The 24814-nt window shown below is 41.7% G+C and overlaps 1 protein-coding gene across 1 annotated transcript in view; it reads right to left on the reverse strand.

The window, feature by feature from the left end:
* The window catches only part of DEPDC5 (DEP domain containing 5, GATOR1 subcomplex subunit), a 2513958-nt gene that overhangs the window by 647213 nt on the left and 1841931 nt on the right, over positions 1-24814 (reverse strand). The window contains exon 34 of the mRNA XM_044068865.1: positions 19905-20092. Within this exon, the coding sequence (XP_043924800.1) occupies positions 19905-20092 (188 nt within the window). The remainder of the gene's footprint in view (positions 1-19904; positions 20093-24814) is intronic.

Consider the following 24814-nt stretch of genomic DNA (forward strand, 5'->3'; position numbering starts at 1 on the left):
CATCTACAATGTCTAGAACAGGTGGAATAGCAAGGGGTTTGTGCTGTGGAAGTAACAGAAAGTCTCTTAGCCTTTTCTTAGATTCAGAGTAATCCTGGCTCTCCCAGTGGAAATGCTCCCTCATGGTATGCTGGGTTTCCCCAAAAGAATAATCCTCAGGAGGAGAGACTGAATGAATGGATTCTTCAGTGACAGAGTCCTCATAGGGAGGCATAGAATAATCCTGTTCAGAAGAGGAATCAGAGGAAAAAGAAACCTGATCAGAAGAATCATATTCTGTCTCTTGCCTAGGCCTCTTATCAGGAGGGGGATGGGAACCCCTGATCAAAGTAATTAGGTCTTCGGCCATTTTAAGCATCTGTTTTTTTAGGCATGGAAGTCTGAGTAGGAGAATGCTGTACTTGTTTCTTTGTCTTTAGAGCTGCTTTAGCCTTTGTCTTTGAAGCTGAAGATGGTTTAACATATAACTGTGTAGGTCTGAAAACACCCTCAGAAGCCGATGTCTGCTCAGCGGCTCTGGACCCATCTGAGGGAATGATTTCCGAGTGTCCAATACCTTGAGTATCCAGAGGCCCAGTCGGCTCCATGTGGGAGTCGGAAGCGGCCTGTGGCTCTGAGGTAGCGGGCGCCAGGGGCTGCGAAAGCACCTCACTGAGAACCGGCGAACCAGCGACTGGCCTAACGGAGGCCTTGTCGTCGGTTTTGGACCTCGGATGCCTATCATTTTCCTTGTCCTTGCGATTTTTGTAAACTCTGGTCATTGGCTGTTCTGACGGCATTATATAATTAAACCTTCTGCCAAAGTAATGAAATTTAAAATCGAACCGACGCTTAATAGTGGGTTGGTTAAATCTAGCACAAAACTGACAACTAGCAATGTTGTGATCAGGGCCAAGGCAAGGAATACAGTAAGAGTGAAAATCCTTATGAGGTATTTGCTTTCCACAAGAAATACAATTTTTAACTTTTTCTGACATCGGTCTGGAGCAAGAAAAAAGTTTCCCCAACGGGGTACTTAGCTTTAATGAAGACTTCGGTTCTGAAGTTCGTATCTGAAAATCTCAGGAGTCAGCCGACCGGCACTTGGGAACTGCTTTTGCTTTGGGCACCGCACGGCAAGAAAGACTGAAAAAAATGGCGTCGGCTGCATCTTTTATACCCCTGGTGCACTGACGTCAGGGAGGAGGCAACAGCAACCGATGCCAGACCTAGACTTTGGAATTCAGGCCGACTGCGGGTAGCCTGCCAGCAGGATAACCCAAGAGTAATGACTGCAACAGTGAAACACGATGAACATCATGAGGGAGTCTGCCACCAGCTGACTCGTACGTCCGACCAGTATACCAAAGTCTATTGCTACTGTGAGGTATGTGCGACACCACACATCAGCAAATGTACGTCAGCCATAAAGAGATGTCGGGTATAAAGCGGACAGCAGCACGTACTAACCTCAAAACTGAATGCCACAAAAGCACTGGCTGATCTTAGGTGAGAAGAACATGCCACCAAAAGCCAGGCAAGCATCAAGAGGAAAGTAATACTGCAGCATATAGAAGAGAAGGACATTTATGGTTAGGGTAAGATTTTACACAACTATTACATGTCCTTCTGTTCATATGCTGCAGTATTCATAACATGAGGGAGAGTAACAAAGCTTATGCAGAGGAAGAGTTGGATGGAGGAGCAGAAGCATTCTCCAGAAAACCAAGCAAAATTGCTCTGGCAAAACCATCTCTAAACCTGTAAATGTCATCTAATTTATAGTGTTTAGTCAACTTTTGCACAGAAGACCAGGTAGCTGCCTCCAGGATAGAGCAAGTGTCCAATGAGTCCAAGTATCCATCAATGAGCTTTGCCCTAAAGTAGTCAGGCAGGGACTGTAAGCGTAACCATGAATATCTAAGGCAGAAGCTGATGCAGCTGAAATAGCTGAGGCTTCATCCACATCATAAGTGCACTTTATTGAGTGCCTGGTCACGTGTGTATATCCACGAAATAAACAGCACCAGAATTACCCACTCTAAAGATTTAAACTTCGCCTGTGATATAAACAGGACCTCCTGGAGAGACAGGTATGTATCCCAGAAACTACCCCATCTATGGAATTCGCTCAGGTGGGAAGACAGTGATGCTTTAGCTACACAGTTGGGAATATCAGTCAACTCCTTGGTGGCTTTTTCCAGGAGGGATAAGATATACTTGGCCATGTGTGTCTGGTAATTAGTAGCTCTAACTGTGGATATGGAAATAGTGGCTGGGTCTGCTGGAGGACACTTAAGGAGGTACATGTCTCATTCAGGAATTTTATAGAGTCTGTCAGGTCTGTGTGGGGCAGGTGGTTGTGAATCTGGGCCTAGGACTCAAGAGTGGAGGGGTAATGCTAGCACTGCCTGCAGAGGTAGGCCCTAGGGTCATAAAGACATTGAACAATCTTTGGCTGAAAGCCTGCCAGTCAGGCATACTTTCAGAAGGGGAAGAGAGATGCTTCGTTTTCTGTTTCATTTTAAGGGGTCTAGCTGGCATCTGAGTAGAAGAAGGCCTTGAGTCTGGAGACTGTATGGGAGTGGCAGAATCCAACGGGCTTACAGAAAGTGCTGGTTTCCCCCGGCATTGGAGACAGATGTCGGCAATACCTCTATAGATGTGCCGTTCATTTGAGATTGTGCGGCTTCCTCGGCGGTACCCACTTTATCCTTTGTGGCAGGATTCGATTCCTCTGTCAGGTTGATGTCGGCCACAGGCTGAGGGACGGATGGTAGAGGTGCAGCGGTAGGTGCAGGCCACATGGGTTTGGCCTTTTTCTTTGGCGGTTCTGAAGGAATCTTGGAAGAGCCCTCCATCCCTAATGCTAGTTGTTTCAGCCATTGATTCTTTCAATATAAGTTTAGAGCATGCAAGTGGCTAAGTAGGGTTTTGGGGATGAACGCCTGACAAATAGGACAGTTCTCGTAATTGTATTCCCTACCCAAGCAAAAAAGGCACTGATCGCGAGTGTCTTTGTGGGGAATCTGCCAGCCACACTTAAACTTGCCCTTTCTGGATGACATGAAAAAGCAATATCATCAAAAAATGAAGGACTGAAAGGTTCCCCAACTGGGTACTTATCTGATTTTTCAAATCCGACGTTAGTGAGTAGCAGAAACACCTGGCATACGACTGGTGGCTGAGAAGTTCTGAGGGCTAGTGCGTGCGGATGTCACTTTTATGGCCCCTGTTCCCTGAGCCACATCAGATGTCCCAAGTACCACTGAGGGACAGAAAAACCTTGGAATACTGTCTGGACCTATGCGAAGGAAGAAAGGTAAACCCACATGTAGAATACTACAATGTTGGAAAAGAAGGGCATCACCTTTTAAGAAGGGTTTAACTTCCAACCTGGAAGCTAAAGGTGGAGACAAAGGCAGACGTGCAGAGAGAGCAGAAAGGTGGGCTTTAACTGAAGAGCATGACAGCCCATTAGCTCACACAGATAGGAGAGGACCACTGGGACATCCACGGACAGTGGCTGTAAGTCCTTTTTGAGACACCAGATGGAAAACCTCTAACATTTGGAAACACAGGATTTCCTATTTGTGGGTTTTCTGACCTCCTGCAGAACTTAGGTGACGAAATCATTCTATGCTGTGCAACTGAAACAAAGGTATGGCATCCAAGTCCTAAGAAGTCATTGCCCATTGTATTCGGCATTCATCAGACCTATCACTGAGTACAATCCACCTCTGGTAAGTACCTATCTAGGCATATCCAACAACTGGAAAGTCCACAAACGTTACTCACTAAAATAATACAGGATGTAAGTAAAATGCCCTATGCAGACAGCATCAAGGCTCTATCCCTGTATTCTGTCTCCTACAAGCTTTTGAGAGGAGATCTATGCCTGGCATACAGGACACTGTCTGACCCCACTCTGATGGACCTCCTGCATATCCACAAAATAAACAGCACCAGAATTACCCACTCTAAAGATTTAAACTTCGCCTGTGATATAAAAAGGACCTCCTGGAGAGACAGGTATGTATCCCAGAAACTACCCCATCTATGGAATACGCTCCCCATCCATCTGAAGCAGAGTTCCTCCCTAAACCAATTCAAGCACAACTCGGACAATTGGATGGGAGAACAGGAAATTCATCCCTGGTTTGCCACCTATGTCTCTAATGGACACAGGCAACTTGTAAATGTTTCATCTCCTATGCCCCTGCTTGTAAATGTTTCATCTCTCAAACCCTTGCTTACACTTATCGGGGGTATCAGAACTTGTCAGAGATTTAGGATGCATGGCTAAACTTAAAATGTCCCTTGTGATCATTAGCTTAGTAAACACCAATGAACCTATGAACTTGAAGCATGTCCTCAGAAAAAAGATGTCCAAAGGAAATCAAAACCATATCACACACAGAATCAGATTTAGAGTTGACATCTGTGGATCTACTGGAGTTCACTTGCCCTGTGTGAGTAGGCCCATTCTATTGCTGGATTTTCACCAGGACCTTTTGGAGAAGTGGGAAGGTGGGGAATGATAAAGATAGAGTGTCCACCTTCCATGCCAAGGGATCTATGACCCTGGCACAAAACTTGGGAAGTAATCTGTTCATGGGAGAGGCAAAGAGATCTACCCGAGGTATACCCCACTGATGGACCATGCCCAGAAACACATCCCTGTGCAACATCCATGAGACATGGACCTGCTGGGGGTGTCTGCCACAACATTATGAGATGAGGGAATGTGAGCATCCTGGAGGGAGAGTTGACTCTGCAAGGCTAATTCCCAGGCCTGCAAAGCCAGTCTGCACAAGAGGTAAGACTTTGTCCTCCTCTGTTTGTTGACATACCAGAGGACTGTGGTATTGTCTGTGAACCACCTTAGAACCCCTAGAGAAAGCATAGGCTTGAAAATTTGGAGGGCAAAAATCAAGGCCCTCATCTCTTTTATATTGATCTGTTCCCTCGTTTGGCCTGGAGACCAGACATCTCTAACCCTCCGGGATGCCAGTACTGCTCCCCATCCTAAGTCTGAAGCATCCATGTACAGCTCCTGAGTGGGGAGAGGTGGCTGTAAGGGTAGACTTGGGTTTCTTGCAAACTGAAGTATCCACCAGTTTAACTCCCTTTTCAAGCAAGGCAGGAGTGAGATAAACTCCAGAGGATAAGAGTGTTGCATCCTAACTGTAATCAAGAACCACTGGATTATTCTCTTGTGCAACTTGTCTAAAGGAAGCATGGGGATAGTGGAGATACAGAAACTTCATGGCATTTACGGACTGGAGAAGCAGGAGGTCCTGGAAGTAGGAAGTTAGGGACATGACCTGTTCTGGAGGTAAGGAGGCTAGCATCCTGCCTGCCTGAATCCTGCAGCTAGGAAAATGGGATCTTGGGAAGGGATCAGAGCAGATTTCTGACAGTTGATCTTGAACCCTAGACTCTCCAGGAGAGACACCATGAAGGAGTGGTTCTCCTGAAGGATGTCTGGAGATGGGACCTGGAGAAGTAGGTCATCTAGGTAAGGAAAAATCTGTATTCACTGTAGTCTGCAGTAGGCTATGACAGGAACTAAGCATTTTGTGAAGTCCCTTGATGCCATAGAGAGTCCAAAGGGCAAGGCACAGAACTGAAAATGTGAGGAAGCGACAGCAAAGTGAAGACATTTCCTGAACTGAAAATAAATGGGGATATGAAGGTAGGCATCTCTGATGTCTAATGACACCATAAAATCCTGAAGAAGGAAGAAGGGTGGGCAATGTTAGCATACGAAAGGTAGGAACTTTAAAAAAGGTACTTAGATGGGAAAGGTCTAGAATGGCCCTCAAAGGGTCATCCTTCCTGGGTACCAGGAACATCATGGAGTAAAATCCTTTTCCAACTAGGGCAGGTAGCGCTTCCTGAATAGTGCCTTGAGAAAGAAGACTAGATATGACCTGGGGAAATATCCAGTTGTTCTTTTGGAGGTTGTGGAATACCCCTGAAGGAGTGAAGAGTTTTCCACACTATAAAATATCCTTGTTGGATGATGGACAGGACCAAAGAGTCCTGGGTTATCTGATTCCAAGCAGGAAGAGAGAGAGAGAGAGACAGAGAGACAAACAGGTGAAGAGAGAGAGAGGAGTTAATGGGTCTGGGAGTGGGTAGTCAGACTTCCAGGCTCAGCTGTTTCTGGATGGGGGTAGAAGAGCTAGACTTGGCTAGGAATTGCTTCTTAGGATCTCTACTACCTTTAGAAGAATGGGGTCTGGCAGGCTTTCTGAAAAAGGTGGTTCTGGTGGGATAATTCTTCTGAAACCTAGGGACAGAAGAAACAAAGATATGTTTTAGATCTTGCAGCTCCCTTCCCTTCTTTTAGAAAGATTTAAACAGTTCCACAGCCGAGGTTCCAAATAAAGCCTTGTTATCCAGAGGAGTATCCATGATCTTTGCTTTTATATCATCAGGCAATAACTGAAGCCTGAGCCATGAATACCTCCTCAGGACAGACCCTGATGCAGCTACCCTAGATGAGGCCTTCGCAGCATCACAACTGCACTTAATGGAGTGCCTAGTGACCTAGGGCCGAGGAATTAAGAATGGAGGAGAGCTTGGCCTTACTGGAAGAATCAGGAAGCTCAGACAGTAGCTTTCCAGCATCTGAAAGAAGGGCCAAGGATTATTTGGCCATATGAATCTGATAATTAATTGACCTGAAGGCCAGAGTAGGTAAAATATAGACCTTTTTTCCTATTCTCTCCATGACTTTGCTCTCCTTAACTGAGGGTAGCAAGGAGGTAGAAGGCAGCATTTTGGATGATGGAGACTGAAATGGTAGCAGGGTCTGAAGAGGACATTTGAATAAGAATATGGATTCCTCAGGCACCTTATAAAATCTATCTGGGCACTTGGGGGCAGGAAGCTGGGAGAAACTGTTGCAAAGGCATATAAGAATGTCGGCAGAACAGGGGGTATGGCAGATGGAGAGGGGAAAATCCACCTATAAGAGGTCGTAGCACCTTTTTTGGATGTCAAATACCTGGCAGCAGTCCCACTTGGAGAACTCTCTCATTTTAAGGATAGTCTCCACAAAGGAGATATCCTCCCCAGAGGAATCAGAGCCATTAGATTCCTCTTTGGGTGAGACATAACTCAAAGGGGAAGAAATCTGGGCTGAATAATCCAAAGATTCATCTTCTGATGTTTCCTCATCATCTGAGGAAACCTCCCCAAATGGCCTCTTTAAAAGAGTAGGGGGAGGGAAAAAAAGGAGAAGGGAAAGGAGGAGCTGACATATGTCGCAGGGCCGTGAAGGCATTGAACAGGCCTTGTGAAAAGGCCTGCCAATCCAGGGCTTGTTCCTGGAAGACAGGACCAGCATGTTTAGTCTTGAGCTTTTTATTTTTTGGTACCTCCATGTAGTGAAACGTTGATGGCCCAGACATCTGCCTGCACTCCACAATGTTGGCAGGAACATCTTCTTACACAATGATCTGGGTGATGCCATGTGGGCCTTCAGTAACTATAAACTGTGGTTCTCCCCCTTCAACCGAGTCGGACCCCTGCGATTCCCTTGAGGACATGCTGGTAGCATCCTTCAAGGCCTCCACTCTGGTAACCATCAAAGGAATGCCTACCAACTCCAGGACGGCCTTCAGGCCCACACTGGCCTTGGCAGACATGTCCAGATCAGAGGGAGCAGAAGGTGAATCAGGCCATGGCTTCTTGTCCTTTTTTGGTTGTGGCTCGTCTGAAGGGTCCAATCCACCCTCCACATTACCCGCAAAATGCTTAAAGAACTGATTCTCAAGATATAACTTCAGGGAAGTTAGACGGCTATGAAGGATTTTGGGTACAAACAGCACAGACAGTATGGTCGTGGTCCAGGCCTAGGCAAAACAAGCAAAGCTCATGAAAGTCCTTATGTAGAATCTGCCTTCCACATGGACACTTGACCTTCCTAGTTGACATGTAGACACAGAAAAACACAGTAGCCAAATTATTAAGGAAAAACCCCAATGGGGTACTTATCTGAACCAAGGTTCGCAACTTGTCTGATGAGCGATGACCACAGCTGGCAATCGGACAAGCAGCAGAAAAGTACTGAGGTTGGTACATGCTGAAGTCCACTTTATACCAGTCTCTTTATGGCACACATACACTTGCTGATGTGCGGTATCAGACGTACCACACACTAGCAACAGACTTTTGTATACTGTCCAGATGTACGAGTCAGATGGTGGCAGACTCCCTCATATTAAGAATACTGAAGCATATGAGTAGAAGTGTAGAAATGTAAGTGTTACTTTTCAAGGAAAAGTTGAATATAACAGTACTCAAGGGAAGCCCAGCTGTATGTGCAGCTGCAAGCAATAATGGGAAATGATAAAGCAAAAACTAACAGTGAACATTTAAAGCATTTGAAAGAGACTGTTTTCCTTGTTTTTTGATACCACAAACCAGTCTCATGAATAATAAGCAAACAAAATAATAATATGAAATAAGTGACATTATAAAAGAGATATAAATATGAAATATGAAAGGGATCTCTTTTAAGTGGGAACATATTTTCTGGGAGTGCGGTGAGTTTTTCTGAGAATGCAGTGAGTTGGCAGACTTTAGGATACCCTGTGGGATTCACTGTTGGAGATTCTGGGTGGGAAGATTGTCATGACGGAGAGGGAGATGACTTTTCTGAGCTGTGGTACAGAATTGGAATTGCCTAGACATGGTAAGGCTATGCTGTGTGTAATTCTGTTGGCTGCCAAAAAAGCAATTACTAGAAAATGGAAATCAAAATCTAAACCAGCTATACTAGAAGTAGTGAATATAGTAACAGGATAAAACAACTGGAATTGAGATCTTCGAAAAGGTTAGGAGCAAACTACATAGGAAAAAAAATGGGAGTTGTGGGAATAATACATACAGGGGAGGAATGAGGTTTAAAAGAAGGCAGGACTTAAATCAACTATGTAATGTCTGACTGAAAATTATTGGGCAGATTATAGGTACTGTATAATGTTTGCAACTGAGAGTGTGTCAGTATGGTTTGTGATGTAAAATGCTTGCAACTATGATTGTGTCGGTGTGGTTTGTTTTCATTTATATAAATGTATGATTGACTATGTAGTGATGGTTTTATACAGAAGTTTCTTGTTTAAAAACAAAAAAAAAGGCAGGAACTGAATAATGTATGTAATGTTGCTTAGGTTATATAACATATAGCAATATATGTAAAGTAAAATGTTTATGTTAATTGTAATATGATTACATTTATATGAATGTAAACTTGCGTACGTCACAAGCGATAATTCAATAAAGGTGTTTGGGGGAAGAAAATAAATAAAATGCTTGCACTGTGTCCGTGTGGTTTGTTTTTATTTATATAAATGTAAGATTGCCTATGTCACAAGTCATAGTTTAATAAAGATGTTTCTGGTTTAAAAAGGGGGCAGCAACTGAATAATTTATGTAATGTTGCTTAGGTTACATGATACATAGCAATACATGTGAAGTACAATGTTTAGAAACATGAACTTGTTAATACAGTCTGATTACTTTTATAGAAATGTAAATTTGTCTATGTTACAAGTGATAATTCAATAAAGGTGTTTAAAAAAAAAGAAATATGAAAGGGATCTATCTCAGTTCATAGCAAAATGTTTTAATGATAGTTGAGAAATTCTTAAATTAACAACATGTTTTGTTTAGGTTAACTGTAAAGCACATAACATTATGGAGAGGTTTGGAGGTCAATGTACAGGAGGCGAAGACCTGGAAGTTGATTGGAGAGAAAGGAAAACAGTTTAAGGAATTATTCGGGGCTCTAGCATCTCAGAAAAAAGAGAAAATAGGCTTGTTACCAAAAAGGCTAAGAAAGGAGTTGCAATAGCAAAGAACAAGGCATCAGAGGCGCTCCACCAGCTTCTGGAAACTGACTTCATGGATGGCACAAAGAAACTACATCAGGTTGCAAGGCAAAGACAGAAAGATAAAGAATACAGTCTGACACCTTCATAAGGGATGCCAGCAACAACCCGCTCACCAGTCCACAGGACATCAAAGGCAAATGGAAGGAGTATTTCCAGCAGGTTCTGAATGAAGAAAACCACACAGAAGCTGTACTGCCCCAGAACCAGCCTACAATGAGAGAAGAGAAGGACCACCAAAGAAGAAGTAACAACAGCACTAAAGAATATGAAGTCAGGGAAAGCAGCAGGCTCAGATAAGGTCACAGCAGATATGAAAAGGAGAGAAATGGGTTCTGGGGGTACTTATGGCAGTATGGAGACAGGCAAGAACAAAAGGGACATTCACAACTGTGGGCAGTACAGAGGTAGTAAACTCTTGTCACACTGCATGAAAGTGTTGTCAAGGGTGACTGATAAATGAATATTCAGAGTGATAGAATGTAGGATGGGAGGTGAGCAGTTTGGATTCAAATCTGGATGCAGCACAACTGACCCAATGTTTGCAGTGAGACAGATAGTTGAGAAGAATCTAGAGATGAGGAAACAGTCCAACTGGGCATTCATAGACTTGGACAAAGCATATGACAAGATTCCAAGAAAGCTGATTTGGGCAGTACTGCAGTTGTTCAAGGTCTGAGAAACACTGGTAGAATTTAGTGCAGGCTATGTACAAGGACCCGACGACTCAAGTATGAACAGTGTTCAGTCTCACAGAGGGGTTTCTAGTGGGAGTGGGTGTGCACCAGGGTTCATTTCTTAGCCCACTGCTGTTCATAGTGGTGCTGGACTACATTTGCAAACAGGTCAGAGGAGAGAGTTCAACAAAGTTGCTGTATGCAGATGATGTGGCATTACAGGCAGACTCTGAGCAAGAACTTCAGCAAAGGATAGGGGAATGCAATGCAAAACTGAAGGCACACGGGATGAAACTGAGCATAGGTAAGACAGTCATAATGGCAGCACACAGCAGAGTTCAGAAGAAGCTGAGAAATGAGATACAAGGGAAAATAAGGGAACAGATTAACAACTTGCAGTATCTGAGAGGGCTGATTGAGGAGAAGAGAAGTCTGAATGAGGAGGTCAAATCTGGAATCAGAGGGGCTGCAGACACCTGGCATGGAATATCAGGTGTAGTCTATGACAAAATAATGCCAAAGAAGGTGAAAAGTAAGATGTACAAGACAGTGGTGCGACCACTACTACTGTAAAGTACATAAACCTGGGCAGTAAAGGCAGAACAGTTGAAGAAGCTAGAGGTGATGGAAATAAAGTGCCTGAGATGAGTGGCAGGCTGCACACTGTAAGACAGATGAAGAAATGAGGACATAAGAGCAGAAGCCAAAGTAGCTCCAACTGCAGAAAAGGTCAGAGAGAACAGACTGCTATGGTTTGGGCATGTGTAGAAAAGCAGAAGACAATTCTGCTGAAGATCATTTGGGACAAATACGAAGAAGGCGAGAGGAAATGAAGGTGTGCAGCAAACAGGTGGATGGATTGTGTGAGAGAAGTCCTGCGACAGTCAGGCATGAGTGTCGAAAAAGGTAGGAGCACAGCACTGAATAGAGAGAGAGAGAGATGACATGATACCTGCACCCCATGTAGAAAATGGGAAAAGGGGGTTGATGATGGTGATGTAGAGATGCTGTATGTCTCCTTAAGAAAGGAAGGATTAACTCTGGGGTACAACAATACAAGGGAAAATGAAGGCTGAATATGGTCACAGAAAGGGAATTAACATGGACTAAAACAGAGGAATTTACAATGCTTAACATGGGCTAAGAAGAGGTGGAAGGCAAATATTATAAATAAACACAAAAAAAAGGTTAACTGCGTGATTTGGTGGAGTGAATGGTGACAGACTACATACATATGTTTGTGCGATGCTGGTCTCCTTCAGTGGAAAATGAAGGTGTAGTGCAAGCAAGGAATTAAAAGGAAACTATTATACACATATATACATATACATGCATTTATTTACATATATATATATATATATATATATATATATATACATACACATACACACACACACACACACACACACACACACACACACACACACACACACACACACACACACACACACACACACACGTACATATATACAGACACACACAGAAAATGCTACTTTAAAACTACAATATTGTGGTTCTTGCCATGCTTTACAGATCAGAAAAAAAGCAACAATAATTCTGTAGAAAGTGTTTTGAGCCACCAGAAGCTCCCTTCTCTCACACTCTTGTTGGGAAGTGATGGATGACAAAAAAAGAGTGAGGCTGAACGGGGGAGCACATAACTGGGCAGAATGAATAGCTAAAGGTCTAACAGTCTGCAGTGTTAAACACTGTCCTCAGTGACTGCACACATTTTTCTGTAATAACCAGGGTTCCAAAGATGCTCGGTTTTGCCTCCAAATAAACATATTACCAAACAGACCTCTAAAATTCTGAAGAATATACCACTAAGGTTCAAGTTCTCATATAAAATGCAAACAAATAGGATGGAGCCACCATAAAAACTGTTTTGGCCCATCATTTTGGATATCTGGATTACTCATCTGGGGACTGGCCATTGGACAGAGGGTAGTACTGTGACCAACTTCTTGCTGCAATAACTCTGAGGATGCAGTAGGATGCTGGCAAAAAAAATAAGAGTAACAAAGAGGAGACGGATACTTCCTGTCTAAACTATCAGACGTGAGGAGCCTGTCTGGAGTTCTTTAGACCAGTACTTGCAGACTTTGTGTCAGGAAGGACAGTTGAAACTATCTCAGGCTATGGTTCTCGCAGGTTAAGGTATAATGGCTGGAAACAACCTTTGTGGCTTCCAAAAAGATATTCAGGAGCAAACTAGAGAAGCCACCTCCAGAAAGTCTAAGGGTTCGATATATTTCTTGGACAAGAAATTACAATTGTGTAAAATCTTACCATAAGAGTAGACATCCTACTTTGTACTGCTGAAGTATTCATTACAATTGGGATATCCTACTGAGGATAACCAAACATCCAACCAGCATACCAAAGCCTTTACACCTTTCAGGCACCATACGTCAGACGTATATCCTAAGTCCAAGGCATAAGGTACATGTGGGATATATGAGCTCCTAATTCTCAGAACTGAACTGCCCCAGAAGAACCACAGCAACTCAAGAAGAAAGAAGTAACGTGTGCATCCAGGAAGGGAAGATGAAGAACAAAAATATGTAAGAAAAAACCTTGGTTAGAAGGAAGGCGAATGAAAAGGAGACAGAGAGAGAAAACAGTGCAGCAGTACAACACAGGACGTCTATGCAACAGTAAGATCTTACAAACCTGCCCTATGTTCATAGGTTCATAGGTTGGTACTAAGCTATCAGCCCTAGGGCCTATACAAGCCTAGCCATAACAATTCCCTGGCTATTTCTTCCCACATTATTTACTTTCCTGGACCCCTGTCTAGCAGGGCGACTGACGTGATCCCTGGGGTGAATTTCCTTTCTCCCATCCAATCATCAAGGTTCCTCTTGAAGAGGTCCAAAGAGGCACTCTGCTTGACATGTATGGGTAATCTATTCCAGAGTCTGGGGAGTCTCTGGGTCAGGAACCTATCCCTCCAGCATGTTTTGTTTATTGTGATGACAAGGTTTAGATCCCTGGAGCGTGTAGCTCTGAGGGATTGGGATTTCTTTAAGTGTAGTATGTCCAACAGCTCTGGGTTTGACATGGCCTTGTATGTTAAGCAGAGATCGCCTCTGAGTAGACGATATGCAACAGAGTATAGCTGGAGTTTTTTAACTGCTTACTAAAGTGAGAGTACAAAAGCTACTGGTGAGGATGGAAGGAGGAAGCCACAGTGAAGCCCTCCAAAAACCCATGAACGATGTCCCTGGCAAAACCTGCTCTGGCCCTAGAAATAACATCAAACTTGTAATATTTGGTAAAGATGTCAACAGAAGTCCAAGTATCGGCTTCTAAAATGGATCTAGTGTCCAGACCCTTCAAAAATGCACACAAAGAGGCAACAGCCCTGATAGAATTAGATAAACAGAAGAAGAAAGCTGTTTGCCATGGAAAGACTGGCCAAAGGAAATGGCCTTAGAGATCAAGGAGGAGATGGTTTGCTTAGAAACAGCCAAACCCAATTTCCTGGAATGAAAGGAAACAAACGTTGTTCATGCTTCCTAATACCCTTTGCTTTGTCTAGGCAACACCCGAGGCATCTACAGTCGTCTATGAAAGCCTAAGGTGTGGCAAATCCTCTCACTTGTATTCTGCAGAGAGGGGAAAAGGAAGGATGAAGAGTTTGATTCAAAGACAAATCATTGACCATCTTGGGCATAAAAGAAGGGTTAGTACAAGCAGTGACCGTATCTTTATGAATAAACAAAAAGGTGGAACTGCCATGAGTGCCTGAAGTTGAGACTCTTTTAGCAAAAGTAAGACCTACCAACACTACTGTCTTCCAAGCACAGTGCAACAAGGAAGAGGAAACAGTAGGCTCAAAGGGAAACAAAGTTATTTTCTCCAGAAAAAAATACGATCTCAAGAAAGCAAGAATATGTTTCTTGGGGACCTAATATGAAGGGCAGCTTTCAAAAATTGTTTAACTTGAAAACAAGAAGCAGATTCAAAGGCAGACAAGTAGAAATGTGCGGCAAATGAACTTTAAAAGATGACTATGCCAGACCAGAATTGAACAACTCACACAAATAGGAAAGGACTGTAGCAGCACCAACACAAAAGGAGTTTGGATCATGTTTATGACAAACAGAAAATATTTTCCATTTAGCTAAACTGGATTTTCTTGTAATGGGTTTTCTGAACTCCTGCAAAATCTGAAACACGTACTCTGAAAGCTGTTCTCAAAAGGAAATTAAAACTCCCTACCACCTAAAGTGCCAACTAAAGAGTGTGCAAGTGACAGAGAATGAGAGGTCCTTTGTCCTTGGTGAGAAGAGCAATCCTATGTGGTAACTTGTGTTGACTGCTCTTGGCCAGATAAAAAAAAGCGGGGGGGGAGCAGAGCTGTTTGGACCACAATGGAGTCACCAACAAGATTTTGGGCCTATTCCACATCATTTTGTGCAGGAATTTTGCTAGCAGAGGAAGAGGGGGATAGGCATACAGAAACATTCCCTTCCAGGAAAAAGACAAGGCATCCACTTTCCAAGCCAGGTCACTCTGGAACACAACCGAGTAAGTTATCTGTTGAGAGTGGAGGCAAAAAGATCTACTTGAGGAGTACCCCACTGATGTAATATGCTCTGGAATATCTCCCTGTGAAGTACCATAGTGAGCCTGCACAAACTGTCTGCCACAAGAGGGAATATAAACTGCCTGAAGAAACAACTGATGGCAGACTGCAAAATCCTAAGCCCGAAGATTCACCCTGCAATGAAGTTAAGACTTTGTGCCCCCTTATTTGCTGATGTACTAAACGATTGTGGCTTTGTCTGCGAAAATAGTTAGAGGTCCTGTAACCCAAAGGGACTGGAAGACATGAAGGGCCAGAATGAGACTTCTCATCACCTTGCTGTTTATGGTCCACCAGTTGTTGAGATACCAAAATCCCTGGACCTTGAGGTAGTTGGAGGAAGCTCTCCAACTATGATCGGAACTATCTGTGTACAGCTCCTGCGAGGGAGGAGGAACCTGAAAAGAGAGACCTGGATTCAGGGAAATCTAGAGAAAGCATCAATGGAGCTCAAGCTTGAGACAAGGCAAGACAGGAATATAAAAATGCAGAAGGTAGCAGTGCTGAAGCCAAACAGTCTTAAGATACCACTGATATTTCCTCATACAGAGTTTGGTGAAAGGAACCATGGGAATAGTGGATACCATGTACCACAGAGCTCTCATAAATTCCCTTGCAGGAAGCACTAGCACAGAGAAGAGACTGAAAATAAGTGGTCAGAGAGGACCTTGGGGGATGGGAGACAAGCTTTCATTTGTATGGTCTGAATTCTGCATCCCAGAAACATTTGGCCCAGAGAGGGATCAACACAGATTTTTTGAGATTTAGGGTGAGCCACTCACTGTGAAGAAGAAATACGATGAATTAAAGATCCCAGAGCAGGAGCTTCTGAGAGGGGACCCAAATCAAAAGGTCATCCAAATAAAGGATTATCTGAGTTCCCAAAAGTCTGTAAAAGGCTACCACTGGGGCCAGATATTTGGTAAAGACCCTCAGAGCTGTAGAAAGACCAAAAGACAAAGCAGAGAAATGATATGAGAAAAAAAAAACAATGTAAATGTCCTGAAGAGAAGGTGAATATGAATATGGAGGTTAGAAAAGTGTTGAGAACTGAGACATCTAGAAAAGTGTCTCCAAGACCCCCTCCTTCTTTGGAGTCTGAGACATCTTGGAGTAAAAACCCCTGTACTGCTGAGAAGGGGTAAACAGGCAGTATGGTTCCTTGTACCAAAATATTCTGAAGAATCAAAGGAAAATGAGACAACTGGCAAGGAGGAGGATGAAGAAGGCCTGAGAATGGGGGTCCAAACCACAAAATAACCATTTTGGATAATGGACAGCACCTACAAAGTCTGTAGTGATCTGTTGCCAGACAACAAAGGCAGAGTCAAGCAGAGGGTTAGAGGAATATGGCCGATGGACAGAAATGCCGGAATGCCAAATGCAAGCAGATTTGTCAGGGAAAGCAAGCTTTTGACCCTTAATACCCTGAGAAGATTAGCTAGGAAAACTTCTCTTGGAAACCCGCTTACCTCTAGAAAGCTGTCTTGGTTGCCCATGGACAATGGAAGGCCTAGATGGATAACTTCTCTGAAATTTAGGAACAAGAGAAAGATTTGTTTCAGAGCCTGCATACCTTTACAACTACTTTGTAGGGACTTAGCAGCTGCAATGCCAAAGAGATTCTCAACGTTTAAAGGAGAATCCAGCAATTTAGACTTGATGTCCTCAGAAAGAGCCTGTAGGCATGACCAAGGACGCTTCATTATCACAGATCCAGATGCAGCAACCCTAGAAAAGGCACTGGCATCATCACTGCTCCATTTAATAGAATGACTACCCACCTGAGAAGCAGAACACAAACGGGAAGTGGCAGAAGTCTTTCCCTTAGAGAAAGGCATATCAGTCAGAATGCCCTCAAGATTACAAAGAAAAGCCAGAACATACATAGTCATATAGGTCTACAGCCCTAAAAGCTAAGGTAGCAGAAGTGTAACACCCCCCCCCCCAACCTTTCCATAGCATGACTGTCTTTATCAGAAGGTAAAGTTTAGGGGAGGAAAGCAACTTAGATGGTTTATCAGCAGCCATAGAAATAACAGCCAGATCACAGGAAGGACTTTTATACAAAAACCTTTAAACTTCAGGAACTTTACAAAACCTATCAGGGTTCCTTGAGGCAGGAGGCTGGGAATCAGCAACATGAGAAGATGAAGAGAAAGTGTTCAAATGTGTACCCAAAACTGGAGGGACCGCAGAAGACCTAGGAGATTCTGTATGCAAGAGTTCATAGTACCTCTTCTGAATTTCAGAGACCTGGGAACAATCTCACTTAAAATGTTCCATCATATGAACCACAATATCACCAAAAGACAATTCTTCCATAAGACAAGACCAGAGGGGATCTGAGAACAGTACACTAGTGAATCCTCACCTTAGATGCATCAGATTCCCCAGGACATTTGGAAGGATAGAAAACCAGGCAACGGAGGCAGGAACAGATAATCCTTGAGGGGGATTTGGAGCTATAAGAGAATTGAAAAGCCCCTGAGTCCACTAGAATAACCTCTTCTCTAAATACAGGGATGAAACTTAAAAAACTATTGAACAAAAGGACACTTAACCACCTATGACACAAACAGTAGTTAAACATGTGATTTGTTACTATTCTTACATATGTAGATACCTTGCACATAGTTGCTTTATCAACAGCTTTGTTATTTTTATTTGTTGCCGATTGTTATTTTTTATGTGCTAATCTCATTTCTATATAAAATTGATGTGATATAATTGTTACTAAATTTAACTAATAAAAATAATTAAGAAGAAAAAAAAAAAAAAAGAAAAGTCCCCGAGTAAAATCCTCCCATTCCTTATTAGGACCCTTGGCCATGAGGGCCACATAAGTGGTCTGCTTGTTTTTAAAGGAACATCAGCTTTAACAAATCTGTGAGGTCACAACCCCTGCCTAGATTCAATAAAAGTACCACCTACCTCTTCCCTAACAAGAATTTGGGGAATTTTTGCTTGAATTACAGCTCTTTGATACAATCAGCGTTGGTTCACCGTCCACATCTGCAGCAGATGTAGGCAGCCCTCTGTCAACCTCCAAATGGGTCATGACAGAGGAAGATGACATAAGCATTGAATTGTTCTCAGGTTTATCATCCAACCTGACAGAAACGTCTGAAGGAGCATGGACAACATGAGATTCAGTACCTTTTTTGGCTTTTTTTTATAAGTGGTGGGTGGATTCGGAAGTCATGATACCCTGAGATAATCATTTCAGATGATGGTTTTCCAAGTAAATGGAAAGAGACAAAAGACAACTAGGGAGAGTCTTAGGAACAAACGCTTGACAGATTTCACACAGACTCTGGTCATGTACAACAGTCAAACAATTAAGGCACTGCTCATGTCTGTCTTTATGGGGAGTCTGCCTCCCACAATGACATTTCCCTTTCCTGAATGACATATGAAAGGTAAACCAAAAGGAAGAAGAGCAGAAGGAACAGACTCCAATGGGGCACTTAACTTTAGTAGGCTCAGCAGCTAAACCAACTTTGGCAAATGTCTTGCAGACCAAATTCAAGATAGCATTCGGACTGGTGGCAAAGCAGTTCTGAGGATTAGGAGTTTTTACATAACACACATACCTTTCATCTTGGATGCAGAACATGCATCTAACATATGATGCCTGAAAGGTGTTAAGACTTTGGTATGATGTGGAAATGTGAATGTGGGGGGTAGATTCTCCATAAAGTTTGGTTATCTTCAGCAGGCTATCCCAGTTGTAAAGAGTACTGCAACAGTGATAAGGAAGGATATCCAAGGATCCCCCATCTTCAGCAGCAGCCCTAGTGTCTGCAGTGTTAACACCAAAAGGGACCAGGGTTACATAAATATCCCAATACACAAGTGTCTGCTAGGCTCACAGTGTAAAATTCCTAGTTCAATGGTCACTGTAACAGTAAATCAAATTTTCTAGTTTAAATGTTGGCAATTTTATTTACAGGTCTAACTTGGGCTCATTGAAAACTGGCTCTGCTTGTTCTTTGGCAGCAAGTCTTCAACGGAGGATGAAACGGACAAGGCAAAGGACTGATGGGCCTTCTTCAGCTTTCATCAGTAGTGCTTCTGTGATGGACAGCCATGAGATCAGTGTTTCTGCTTTGGCAAACAGCTTGAAGAGGATTGAAGGATATCCTTCTGATGATGGTTCTTCTCCTTAGAAGATACTGACTCCACTTAAGAGGCTGATGCTCTCTGAGATTTGTCACTGATCCCTTCCACGCTGTTGTACAAGGTGGTGACAAATCTCAGAGAATGCTGAAAAGTGTTATTTAATCAATGCAAAATAATTAAGAGCTAATTAACTAAAAGATTAATATAGAAAAAAAAAACACACACACACAGACAATTTCTAATCTTACTCTAAAAAGGTGAAAATAAAAAAGGCTGAATATTCACCTGAAGAAATGGAGAACATGAAGTCAAAATAGCGAGAAAGAACCAAGACAGGGATGATCTGCTCTATCCTATAAGCATTTTTTTCTTTGTCACCACCAATGGAAAATCCCTGATGAAGAGAGGCAGACCTATTGCAAAGTTGCTGAACTTTAGCAAGGTGCTTGATCTGGTGGATGAAGAATAATTCAGTAACAAAACTGCCTTGATTAAATCAGAGTTCAAAGAGGAGCTGTCCATGATGGTGCATTTATTTGTACTTTGGTTTCTATACCTTGGAAATCATGCTCGATTTCTCTCTGGTAAGAAATTTGCATAGTAACTTTCAGTGCTCACCTGTTCTCTGTGGCTCCAGTCGCTGTAGTAGGCTGCTCTCCTGTTGTCTGTATGACACTGGTCCCAGAAGGCTGGGCTCCTCCCACTGTGCCAACACCTGCCTTCTCTCCTGATTGGTTGGTATTTACAGTGCTGGCTGTGTTGTCTGAGACTGTACCAGTAATAGAAGCCGTCTGCTCCATTGGTATCTAAAGGAAACAGAGAAGTGGTGCAACACAGTTGAGCTAGCCTAGTTTTGTGCACAGAAGGAAGAGTTAAACAGGGTGCAAAATGCAGCATCACCTACTAATGTTAAGTATTTGGTGGAAAACACACAGAACATAAGATACACCTCTGTAAACTTTGATTCATGGCAATCATGAGAAATACCACGCAATATGCAAAACAGACATACAGGAAAAGCGCTTATACATTGTGTAAAACATGTACTATACACTGGATATAAAAAGTGTACACACCCCTGTTAAAATGCCAGGTTATTGTGATGTAAAAAAATGAGACCACAATAAATCATTTCAAACTTTTCCCACCTTTAATGTGACCTATAGCCTGTACAATTCAATTGAAAAACAAACAAATCTGTTAGAAAGAAAATACAAAAAAAATAAATAAAAAACGTACAATAATCTGGTTGCATAAGTGTGCATGCCCTTAAACTAATACTTTGCTAAAGCACCTTTTGCTTTAATTAAAGCATTCAGTCTTCTTGGGTACACACCTGCCATCAATTAAAGAGACTCTGATTAACCCCAAATAAAATTCACCTGTCCTAGCAGGATTTTCCTGACATTTATTCAGTTGTCTGCTACAGCAAAAGCCATAGTTCCCAGAGAGCTTACAAAGCATCAAATGGATCTCATTGTTGAAAGGTATCAGTCAGGAGGAGGGTACAAAAAATTTTCCACAGCACTGGATATACCATGGAACTCAGTGAAGACAGTCATCAAAAAGTGGAGAAAATATGGGACAACAGTGACGTTGCAAAGAACTGGACGTCCCTCCAAAATTGATGAAAAGATAAGATGAAAACTGGTCAATGAGGCTGCCAAGAGACCTACAGCAATACTGAAGGAACTGCAGGAATTTCTGGTAAGTACTGGTTGTGTACAACACGTGACAACAATCGCTTGTATTCTCCATATGTCTGGCCTATGGGGCAGGGTTGCAAGATGGAAGCCTTTTCTTACACAGAAAAACATCCAGGCCTGGCTAAAATTTGCAAAACAATACATCAAGTCTCCCCAAAGCATGTTTGAAAATATGTTATGTTCTGATGAGACCAACATTGAACTTTTTGGCCACAATTCCAAAAGGTACATTTGGCGCAAAAACAACACTTTGCATCACCAAAAGAACACCATTCCCATGGTGAAGCATGGTGGTGGCAGTATCATGTTTTGGGGTTGTTTTTCTTCAGCTGGAACTGGGGATTTAGTCAAGTTGGAGGGAATTATGAACAGTTCCAAATACCAATCACTTTTGGCCCAAAACCCTCAGGCATCTGCTAGAAAGATGAAAATGAAGAGAAATTTCAACTTTCAACACGACAATGACCCCAAGCATACATCCAAATCAACAAAAGAATAGCTTCACCAGAAGGAAATTAAAGTTTTGGAATGGCCCAGCCAGAGCCCAGACCTTAATCCAATAGAGAATCTGTGGGGTGACCTGAAGAGGGCTGTGCACAAGAGATCTCCTCACAATTTGACAGATTTCGAGTGTTTTGCAAGGAAGAGTAGGCAAATACTGCCAAGTCAAGATGTGCTATGCTGATAGACTCCTACCCAAGAAGACTGAATGCTGCAATTAAATCAAAAGGTGCTTCAACAAAGTATTAGTTTAAGGGTGTGCACACTTACACAACCAGCTTATTGTATGTTTTTTATGTTTTATATTTTTTCCCCTAACAGATTTGTTTGTTTTTCAACTGAATTGTACAGGTTACAGGTCACATTAAAGGTGGGAAAAGTTTTGAAATTATTTATTGTAGTCTCATTTTTTTATATCACAAAAACCTGGCATTTGAACAGGTGTGTGTACACTTTTTATACCCACTGTATATAACCCAAAACATGCACTATATATGACCCAGGTGCGTGGTTTTGCCCATATATACTGGACAGCATGAGGCATGCATCAAAATTCACTGACGTGCTGTAGACCATATAGGTTTGATATGAGCTTCACATTAAACAATCAGATCAGTGCTACAAACACGCAACAAAATAAACTTACAACTAGTTACTTCCCTGTATGGCTATCCAAGACACCCTCTGTACTTGTGCCATTCTCTCTGTCCTTATATATTTCTTTCTGCTTTTCTCCAGACTCATATGCTTCTCTATTACTTTGTTTCATTCTAAATTCTCACTATCATCTTTGTAAAGGTTAGCGATATTAGACTTACTTTAACCCCAGATCTTTGAGCGTTTCTCATTCAGCAGGGCACTTATTCCAGTTTAACTGTTCTATAGCCATTAGAGGAAGCTCTTGGCCAAATCCACATAATAGCTTGCATATTTTATTTGAAGATCTACTCCACTATGACAACTGTGAAAAAGGAAGGATGGATTATTTCCTCTTCGGTTCTTTCCCACATGATGCAAGAGGAGTAGATCTTGTCAAGTGTCCTCCTGAAATCTGTTTTTTTTTTTTTTTTTTTTTTTTAAGAATGGAAGAGTATTGCAATCAGCAAATTAATGATTAAACTTAACAGCTGTAGCCTTTTAAATGTTAGGAGGAGTTGACTTACATGGGCATCGGAACCATAGGGCGAGGGCCCAATATGTCCTAAAACATGCGGCCAGAGTAGTGATTACACAGAATCATTCAAATTGCCATTTCTGAGGTAACCAGAAGCTTGGGCAAGTGGGAAAAGAAGATTTGAGCAATATGCGAGTGTTTCTGAGGCATACCAATCAACTTCTGCCAAGAAATTTGAATAACGCCAAAAATAACAGGGGAATGAAGGCTCAAAACCAGGGACTGTTTTAACTATTGCTTATTCATTTAAAACTGTAACAGATCCAACAGGTTTTGCATCAACATTTATTTTCTGAAAAATGAAAATATGAAACTTTAATATCTGGCATTAATTAAACTCTGCATACCTCTCAACTTTTGCTTAAGAATTCTAGACAAAGATAAAAATTATGGGGGAATAAACATTCAAAATCAGGAACACATTTTAAATATTGCTCTTATAAATTTAGACAGCTGCTAGAATAATAGGTTTTGCATTAGCATACATTTTCCGAATGTCTGATTAGTGACCGCAATCCTCAGTGATCCGTCAGAAAACCACATATTTGCTGAGGGACAGACTAAAAATACAAGACAATAATCTGGAATTCTGAAAAATTCTGGAGAGGTGAGAGGTATGACCCATAGTGATTTACCAGAAAATCAAATAATTTTATGAAAAAATATGAGGCAAAAATCAGGGATGGTCTGAAAAATTCTCTACAGTTTATTTATTTATTGATTTATTGCTCTTTATTTACAAGGCAAGTGGGCTGATCTACTGACCCTTCTCAGACACAACCTGGGATCAACAGCAGTAACAACTATGACAGAAGGGGATACGGCCAAACACAGTTAGGTGGAATTTTGTCAATAATTATATATCATTTCTGAATGTCAATATTAATTTATACAAGATGCTAGTGTTACAAATGTATTAGAACTGTATGTCATGCCTATATCAAACAGCTCTGTACAGGTGTTTGTGTTAAAGAGGTATTTTGTAAAGTCTTTGTGCTTAAAATGTATGCACAGTGTGCCCTGCTGGAAGAGAACAGAAATGTACATGCATTATTGTAACTGTTTAAATGTATATGTTAACAGAGGAAACTGGAGGGTTAACTTCAGTCCAGCAAACTTTAGAAAAATAAATGAAATTAAATTACTTTATAGGCTACACAATAAAGAGTCTCTCTCTTAAGTTTTCAATGCAGCTAGAGAGACAGAGTTTGTACAAGGAATGTTTCTGTATCGTCATTAGGGAGAACTAATTACTAACTCTGAAAGCATGAAGAAATGCAATTGTTTTATGACTTCCAGCATCTGCCAAATATCTGAGGTCTATGTATTTTTACAGGTAGATGCTAAATACTGCCAGCTTCCAGCAGTGGGGGTTTCACCCAGGATAGAGTCAGATTATAACAAATGATGTCATTCTGTAAGCTATCCCAGCAGTAATATTTCAGATATTAATTTGAGAGGTCTCTTAGTGAGACAGAGCATTCTGTATTCTGTCTTGGACCTGGCAACACCTAGAAGAGCCATTCACACCTGCCTTGCTCTATTAGTAAGTTCTTAGGTTACAGTAATTCCCTTAGATACAGTCAGGAATATAGTGAAGCTTAGTTTAGATATTTTTTTCTTTATTTGTGTGAGCCTGTACTGCAATGTTATTTTAAACATTTCCTGTGGTTTTGAATTCTGATGTCACTGTGAATATATATTTAGTATTGCCTTGTTGTTTTATTATTTATTATTAAATTTATTTATTTTATTTGTTTATTTTTACATTTGTTAACTGGGTTAGTCTGTCTGGGTTCTTAGAAGCCCTTTTTCAGCAGAGACCCGAGAAGAAAAGCTCCTCCCAAAAAAGTTTAAGTAAACAAATAGCAAGAACAAAGATAAACACAGATCACATTTTAAGTATAAATACTTCTGAAGTAATTACATAACATGCAATAAAGGAATATATAGAATGGATAGAAATACAATACAATACAGATATGGAAAGGTTCATGTAGTATGGCAAGAAATTAAGCAGAAATATGGTAAGAATAAGGTCAATTCATTGCTGAACCAAGGTACTAGCACAAAGTAAGTAAGTATACAGATAAAGTTGTGTGAATGTTGGAAGTTAAGAAATAAATTAAAGAACAGCAATAAGGGAT

This window comes from Protopterus annectens, chromosome 4.part0 (assembly GCF_019279795.1).
Source record: "Protopterus annectens isolate FY-2018-M chromosome 4.part0, PAN1.0, whole genome shotgun sequence".
Classification (NCBI taxonomy): Eukaryota; Metazoa; Chordata; order Ceratodontiformes; family Protopteridae; genus Protopterus; species Protopterus annectens.